Source organism: Oncorhynchus masou, chromosome 28, assembly GCF_036934945.1.
Source record: "Oncorhynchus masou masou isolate Uvic2021 chromosome 28, UVic_Omas_1.1, whole genome shotgun sequence".
NCBI classification, from domain to species: Eukaryota; Metazoa; Chordata; class Actinopteri; order Salmoniformes; family Salmonidae; genus Oncorhynchus; species Oncorhynchus masou.
Genome location: NC_088239.1, coordinates 48,063,813 through 48,072,510, shown reverse-complemented (window position 1 = coordinate 48,072,510; position 8,698 = coordinate 48,063,813). Strand labels below are relative to the sequence as shown.

At 44.0% G+C, this 8,698-nt stretch overlaps 1 protein-coding gene across 1 annotated transcript; it reads left to right on the top strand.

Moving 5' to 3' along the window:
- Positions 1-3,064: 3,064 nt before the first annotated feature.
- spp1 (secreted phosphoprotein 1) lies at positions 3,065-8,014 on the top strand. The gene is made up of 7 exons (XM_064942318.1): positions 3,065-3,190; positions 4,580-4,693; positions 5,218-5,280; positions 5,426-5,479; positions 5,856-5,957; positions 6,157-6,462; positions 6,575-8,014. Exons 2-7 carry the CDS (start codon positions 4,595-4,597, stop codon positions 7,013-7,015), a joined length of 1,065 nt encoding a protein of 354 aa, XP_064798390.1. The 5' UTR covers positions 3,065-3,190; positions 4,580-4,594; the 3' UTR covers positions 7,016-8,014.
- Positions 8,015-8,698: the final 684 nt, after the last annotated feature.

Genomic DNA, 8,698 nt, shown 5'->3' with positions numbered 1-8,698 from the left:
ACCCTAACCCTACAGTAGCCCTAACGCTAACCTTAGCCCTTATTCTAACCCTTATCCCCAACCTTAGCAAACAGTTGCTTATCAACAGATTCTTGATAGTCCATCCAAATCTAGTCGGATCCTTGGTTCTTTCACTGTATGATAGTTAAGATAATACCACATTTACATGGTTTGGGTCAACAGCAGGAAATTCCTCACTGTGAATCAGCCTGATAGAGACCACATCTGATCTCAGCTTACTATTAACACTCTTGTATATTTTTTTTACGATAACAAAAGTTGATGGCTTAATTAAATATTCCAGTTAAACACTACACAATCTGCAATGACTTTAAAGAATATTTCCAAACTAAATGACCACAGAGCGGGATGGCCCGGGCCTAAGATGCATTTAACAACGTTGCTGCATGTCATTGAACACGGGTTCCACTTTAACGAATGACATCAGCTTCATAAACTAATGCTGTGCATTATGGCTCACTTTCCCTGATTTCAGCTTTGCTTTAAGGCAGCCAAACCTGCCAGCTCTGCATTGACCAAACTAGGATTACAGTAAGGTCCTCAACATGCTCTATGTAGATCGTAAAAGTGGTTCTCCTAATTCCACTGCAGACTTTCCACAATGCAAAGTGTATCAAGAATACGGGCCCTGTGATCCAGTGATGTGATATCCACATTGATAATGAATGGTGTGTTTCATGCCTGGTCTGGGACTGGTACAAACATTCTTTCTTTCTTTCTTTCTCTCTCTCTCTCTCTCTCTCTCTCTCTCTCACACACACGCAGCTTTTTCTATACTGTGTAGTAAATCAGATAATGATTGGCCTCGGCTGTCACGTAATGGGGAAGTTCTAAAATGTTCATGTCATTATTTGTGGTGTTGGTTGGGATCACTTCATTTGAATTGGCATTGTTTGTTGATACGAACGTTGAAGTACACGCTCCAGGGACTGTAGGTGTTGGGGTCATGATTGACTGGGAAAAAGTCTCTCATCTTGGGGTGGTGTTAGAGGTGTCTTGGTGTTCAGCTCCTGGTGAACCACTGGTTGATTTGACAGCCCGGGAATATCAGACATCTCCGTGAGAATTCCAGACACAACCTGAAGAAGATGGAACTGTTGTGACTTGACATCAAACCAGATGAAAACGTAGCAAATGCAACATGTTTCAACTTGACACATCCACTCTCAAGCTTTCCAGACATCTGTCTGGGAGTTTCACTGTACATGTCTGATGTTGTGTCTTGTCTTCCTTTTTACAACATTTAGTTATACACGAATACACCCTAAATCATTCCACTGAACACCAAAGCCACTGGAGCCTATTTTATTATGATCATACCGTAGGAAATCAAGCTATAATGGATCACATTCAAAGTACTAAAGCAGACTCAACATGTAGCAATGCATACTCCAGTGAGTACGTCAGACACCTGTCAAACACTAACACAGGAATCCTGACAAGTTAATTGCAGGGTTAGGAGAGATAGTTTGACAAAGAAACCAGTCAGGGGTGCTACCTTAGTCTCATACCTACTACTTTAGTGGGTCATATTTCAATGCTCTCTAACTTTTATGAGAAGTAATCATATTCTAGAATTCAGAGAATGCATACTGTGGGTGTCTGGAAGTTCTCTTCCTCAATGTGCACAAGGATTCATCCATATCCTTGCACTCTCCATACAATGTATATTTTCTATAAAATATAAAGCAACATGTAAAGTGTTGGTGTCATGCTTCATGAGCTGAAATAAAAGATCACTAATTTGTTTACATCCCAGTTAGTGAGCATTTCTCCTTTGCCAAGATAATCCATCCACCTGACAGGTGTGGCATATCAAGAAGCTGATTAAACAGCATGATCATTACACATGTGCACCTTGTGCTGGGGACAATACAAAGCCACTCTAAAATGTGCAGTTTTGTCACACAACACAATGCAAAAGATGTCTCAAGGTTTGAGGGAGCGTGCAATTGGCATGCTGACTGCAGGAATGTCCACCAGACCTCCACATCCGGCTTCTTCACCTGCGGGATTGGCGTAGGGTGTGCTGAGGAGTATTTCTGTCTGTAATAAAGCCCTTTTGTGGGGAAAAACTAATTCTGATTGGCTGGGCCTGGCTCCCCAGTGGGTGGGCCTGGCTCCCAAGTGGGGGGCCTATGCCCTCCCAGGCCCACCCACGGCTGCGCCCCTGCCCAATCATGTGAAATCTATAGATTAGGGCCTCATGAATTTATTTCAGTTGACTGATTTCCTTATATGAACTGTAACTCAGTAAAATCTTTGAAATTGTTGCATGTTGTGTTTATATTTTTGTTCAGTATATATTATTTTCTTTACAACCTTTAATTTATCAGATTAAAATGGGTATACCAGTAGTTATAGTCGAGCTTCACAGATAATGGCACTGAGTCGCAGTAAAAAGAAGACTGAGGGTCAAAATGAGTCCAAACTTATCTTCCATGCTGATTGGGGTGTAGAATTGTGATGTTAATGCTGGCTAATGATGTCTTGTATTGAGGCCAATGGAGATGGGAGAATATGTCCTCTCTCTACACTGTTAAATGTACATGAATGCATTGATTCACTTAACACTTCCACCTCCACTTTGACTTTGGCTCTTCTTTGACCGTGGCTTAAGGACAAAGTGATGTTAGTGTGTATTACCTTACAGACCCACATGAAAGTTGTTGTACTTCAACCCTGGTTCAGATGCTGAAACATCCTTAACTAGTAATAAAGCCAGTATCTCCACATTTAGTGTTTTCTAACGTCATGTGACTGTAAGCACTGTCATGTATTTGATCTCAATTTCACAGGGCTTGTGTCCTCAGTTTATTTCTGTAACAATACAGGATATGTGTTTTTTTTCCTTCCTCTGCCTTGTCGATTGGTGAATGTTTGCATTGAGTGGCCACACTAACCACAGGAAGAGTGGGAGAGGATAGGTGGGACAGAAGTGGTAAACCTCATGACATCACAAGGCACAAGCCCTGCTTCCATTGGCTGGAGCTGGAGGCAGCTGGGTTTATAAGCCAACCAGCAGCCTCCGTTCAGCAGCATCCATCCACATCCAAACTGAACTGTGCTGTTCCTCCTCTGGCATCCAAGAGAATACTGAGCAGCTCTCCACTCATCCTGACTGACTAGTGTAGTGCTATCCTGTGGATTCTCTGACGAACACATCCAGGTAAAAACAGCATGGCTTATCACTGATATTGGTGCTCAGGTGCATAGATGTTATTGATTATTTTGGGAAACTGAAGGAGTTATCACATAGACAATGCAACTATAGCGGAGTAAATTCTGACATTGACATGTTATGCATGTGCTTTGTGCACATTAAATTCAAGTTTAGCCCTTCTACATGCATAATCCTCTCCTGTAAAAAGCTCAAATAAAATTGTGGGGAATGTTATTACATTTTGTGCAAAGATTGAAAAAGCTAGTTAATTTCAGCATTTAGATAGTAAAATAATAACCCTTTCAATGCCTAAATGCTTTGTACATTTGGGGCTTTTTATGGAAATGAGAATAAATGCATTATGTTTAGTGGCAAATTCATAATTTACCAGGAAAGAGAGCTTGGTGATCTGTTGTAATAATAAATATTTCTGGTAACCTGATTGAGCTGACTCTATCATAAACTAGGTTTTATAGTGTTGATGAACGTGACAGCAGGAAGAGGAAGCTCTGGGCTCAGCTCTCAAACCCACAGCTAATTTATTGTCAACTACTTGACTCCTATGTTCCAAGACTAAACCACAGCATTTAAGTGCTGCTGTGAGAACAAATAATAATAGCAGCAAAACTGAAAGGCTGGATTAGTTACTTCAGAAGTCAGATCTCATCTACACACAACATCCTCTGGGCATCCCTAGTAGTATCTCTAGCCTCCGTCACACTTCCGTCTGTCGACACCACAAATTTAAGGGCTCTTCATTCTGGAACCCAAAGATCAAATGACAAAGTAGAGTTGGCTTCCAAAATAAAGCTGAGGGGCGTTCATCATGTTCCCCGCCTCCCTGGACCGACTGTGGTCTTCCGGACTTCCACTTTTAACTTAGGGAATTATACACTATGCAGAGATCATTATAGGTATAGCTAAAACACTGCCTACTTGATGTAATGTTGTTCTAGCTGAGAGTAGCTCAGCTGGAAAACAAGGGAGACGTTCATGCATGGGGGTAGGATAGCTAGGCTAGGCTGGATGTCATTAGCTGGGAGCGAAGCCCACGTTGTCTGCCAACGGTTAGGGACTGACTTTAAAATGAGTGCACTTCCGCCAGAGTTCCTCCACTTAGCCATGGTGGAGACTCATCATGGTCCATGGTTAGTTCTCCCTGTATACTAATGAAGTTTTTAATGGTTTAACCATTACAAAGCAGGACTTCACAGGCAATTTGCAGTTAAACTCAGTCTAACTGCCTCCCATCCCGGCATTTCTGCTGTAATTGAAAAGAATGGATCACATTTTCAGTTTAAAAGGGTGTTAAATGGAGCTAACATACTGTACAGCTTTCAACAAAGTTTGTATCTTCAGTTCACATCATTTTTGCTGGATTCTCTCTCGTTTCAGATACACATTGTGACAATGAAGGCTGCAATTGTTTTCGCCCTGCTCTTTGCAACGGTCCTCTGTCGCCCGGTGAAACGCTCATCCAGCAGCAGTTCAGAGAGCTCAGAGGAAGTGGTGAGTGTTCCTCTCATATGAGAACAATATACATTGACAGACATGCGAACGGACAGACAGACGTGTGCTTGGTATAAACTAAAATGTATGTTCATGGGCCTCCGAGTGGTGCAGCGGTCTAAGACACTGCAGTGCTTGAGATGTCTCTACAGACCCGGTTCAATCCCAGGCTGTGTCACAACTGGCCATAACTGGGAGTCCCATAGGGACCTGCACAATTGGCCCAGCTTCGTCCGGATTAGGGGAGGGTTTAGCAGGGGGGTGCTTTACTTGGCTCATCACACTCTAGCAACTCCTTGTGGCAGGCTGGCCACCTGCAGGCTGACTTCGGTGGTCAGTTGGTGCAGCTGGCTTCTGGGTTAAGCGGACGGGTGTTAAGAAGCGCGGTTTGGTGGGTTATGTTTCGGAGGACGCATGGCTCGACCTTCGCTTCTCCCAAGCCCGTTGGAGAGTTGCAGCGATGAGACAGGGGAGAAAAAGGGGGTAGAAATAGTGAATAAATAAATTAATATTCATGTTGGCAGGTTAAACCAGCACCGGTGCTTCGGAAAGCCCTAGTAGATCTCACCCAGGCTGCATCTGTACAGGTAAGAGCATGTTCACCTTCTTTCAGGGTACATTACTTTATAATCTGTATGTGGATTGAAATGTATACATTTGTCCTATAGGGAAAACTGCAATAAATATGACAGTTGTTATTGAACTCTTTTTAATGCTGCGGTTTTCTTGTAGAATGTGGGTGCTGGTACAGCATCAGATGAGAGCTCCGACGAAGATGAAACAGAAGTAAAACATCATTCTCTTGTACCATAATTAAGCAATAAGGCCCGAGGAGGTATGGTATATGGCCAATATACCATGGACACAGCCCTTAGCCGTGGTATATTGGCCATATACCACAAACCCGAGGTGCCTTATTGCTATTATAAACTGGTTACCAACGTAATTAGAGCAGTAAAAATACATGTTTTGTCATACCCATGGTATACGGTCTGATATACCACAGCTGTCAACCAATCAGCATTCAGGGTTCAAACCACCCAGTTTATAATGTAGCATGAGATGCTAAGTCCCTCTTACACCTGATATAGTTGTCTCTATCTTTACTTTTGATGGATGTTGTTGATGACATGCTGATGGGTCCTGTTTGTCTATTTTCCAGGGAGCTGATCCTACATCAGACCCAACAGTGGACAGCACATCATCGACAGACAGTGCAGACAGTGACGAAAGCAAGGACAGCACAGGCAGCACAGACAGTGATGTAATACACCAAGTATAAAACTATTCATATGTAGGATATATTGAGTCACATTGTCACGTGTAGTTACGGCTCCAGTAAGTCGAAAGGACCACACAGACTGTAGTTTATAGTTCAATGAAGACGTCTAGGTAACCTTGACAGACGAAGCTCTTATTTTAACTTCACATCTTATAAAGGTGTTGTTGTGATGTGTTTTCAGGACACAGAGGAGTCAGAGTCCGGGGAAGCAGACACCACCGCTGCCCCTCCCACCGCGGAGCCCACTGTTGAGCCCACCCTGGCTCCCACCGAGGCCCCCATCTACGACGACGGACGCGGGGACAGCATGGGCTACCCCGGTGACTACAAGAAGTCTATCTATGTAGATACCAACAACATCGAGAAGGGACCCTCCCCATACAAATATTATGGAAAGATGGACGAGGGCATGTATGCTGGCAAGAAGGTGTCCGTCTATGACACCGGGCTCGGAAACGAGATTGAGAAGACGCTGACCGTGTTCAAGGTACATTTGTCTCTCCTCTGTTAGAATTCTCCATCTAAAACTCACAGGCATTATTTCCTTCCATTTAGTTGTAAGAATTGTCTCTAAACATCCTTCCATCACCTCTCTCTAGGCCCTGCAGGTGCATGATTTGATGGAAGAGGACACCAGCACCCCCGAGGTGGAGAGCCAGGGTTTGGATGTCTCCAGCGGGACAGCCGAGGAGCCCAGCCTGCGCCAAGCGCACGTCGATGAAGCCAGCCAGGACAACGGTCCCTCTGAAAGCCCCGAGAGCCAAGGAGCTGAGAGCCTGGAGGAGGAAGAGGCAGATAGTGCCAGCGCTAGCGCCAGTGATGTGACTAGTGAGAGCACCAGTAGCGCTAGCAGCGACGGCACCAGCGAGAGCACTAGCGCCAGTGATGAGACTGACAGCAGCAACAGCAGTGAGGAGGCTACAGCCACGCCCGGGGCGGCAGACAGCGACGAGAGCCAGGAGAGTGACAGCAACTCGGCTGAGGAGGCGGCCACAGAGGCTACCATAGATACCGACGCTCCCGTTGTCATAGTTGCCTAGTAAAGGCCTGTCTCTCTCATCCTGCTGCTGTCGACAGTGAAGAATGCTACCAGGACCAGGACGGTGCTCTATGACCTTACATTAGGAGGTCAGAACAGAGAGAATAACAAACAGACGGCCCTTAAGGTCTAATACAGTACGTCAATAATTCCTGATAAGAGCAATACTAGCCAACACATCAGGACATACAGAACAGTCCATTTTTTCAATTGCACAATTATTTACACTACATGTTGTTTGTCCCATTTTTACTGTATGTATAATGTATCGTTTCTAAATAATTTCCTTTTTTTCATAAAACGCATGGTGGGTCTGTTATTTCACATTTGTATACTTTGTTGTATCTACTGAGCCATTGATCTCTGTGTATAGTACTATGCAGAGACTCATACATTACGAGCTAAATTACAGACTCAGCATTCACAGTTGTGTTCACCAGAGAAAGAGACTAGACACACAGTATTCTTTATGATATGAGGGCTCTCCTAAACCACACTCCATCACACACCATCATTCAGTTCATTCTGAGCTGAAATATGAACAAAAGGCCCTGTCATGGTCAACGTCTCATTCCTTACCCGAATGTCTCATCTGATGAGCTGTTGTCTCAGTCAGGAGGAAGACAGAGTTCATAAGAAGCTATGAACTCTTAGCAGTGTAGCACAGCAGATAACCACACGAGAGTGGAATGGATAACACCACCGTCAAATCAAATCACATCAAATTCGATTTGTCACATACACATAGTTAGCAGATGTTAATGCGAGTGTAGCGAAATCCTTGTGCTTCTAGTTCCGACGATGCAGTAATATCTAACAAGTAATCTAACCTAACAATTTCACAACAATTACCTTATACACACACAAGTGTAAAGGAATGAATAAGAATATGTACATAAAATATATGAATGAGCGATGGCCGAACGGCATAGGCAAGATGCAGTAGATGGTATAGAGTACAGTATATACATATGAGATGAGTAATGTAGGGTATGTAAACATTATATAAAGTGGCACTGTTTAAAGTGGCTAGTGATACATTTATTACATCAATGTTTCATTATTAAAGTGACTAGAGATGAGTCAGTATGTTGGCAGCAGCCACTCAATGTTAGTGGTGGCTGTTTAACAGTCTGATGGCCTTGAGATAGAAGTTGTTTTTCAGTCTCTCGGTCCCAGCTTTGATGCACCTTTACTGACCTTGCCTTCTGGATTATCCCCTGGGTGAACAGGCAGTGACTTGGGTGGTTGTTGTCCTTGATGATCCTTTTGGCCTTCCTGTGACATCGGGTGGTGTAGGTGTCCTGGAGGGCAGGTAGTTTGCCCCCGGTGATGCGTTGTGCGGACCTCACTACCCTCTGGAGAGCATTATGGTTGTGGGCGGAGCAGTTGCCGTACCAGGCGGTGATACTCTCGATTGTTCATCTGTAAAAGTTTGTGAGTGTTTTTGATGACAAGCCAAATTTCTTCAGCCTCCTGAGGTTGAAGAGGCGCTGCTGATGTTGTAGAGGTGTTTTGTTGACATTGAGTGTGAGGTTATTTTCCTGACACCACACTCCGAGGGCACTCACCTCCTCCCTGTAGACCGTCTCGTCGTTGTTGGTAATCAAGCCTACCACTGTAGTGTCGTCTGCAAACTTAATGATTGAGTTGGAGGCGTGCATGGCCACGCAGTCATGGGTGA

What these genes read in the sequence shown, in the direction of transcription:
- spp1 (XM_064942318.1), top strand. Translation starts at nt 4,595, where the DNA reads ATGAAGGCTGCAATTGTTTTCGCCCTGCTCTTTGCAACGGTCCTCTGT. An exon ending in CCGACGAAGATGAAACAGAA is followed by an intron (nt 5,480 to 5,855) that starts GTAAAACATCAT and finishes TCTATTTTCCAG; the next exon opens with GGAGCTGATCCTACATCAGA. An exon ending in AGACGCTGACCGTGTTCAAG is followed by an intron (nt 6,463 to 6,574) that starts GTACATTTGTCT and finishes ACCTCTCTCTAG; the next exon opens with GCCCTGCAGGTGCATGATTT.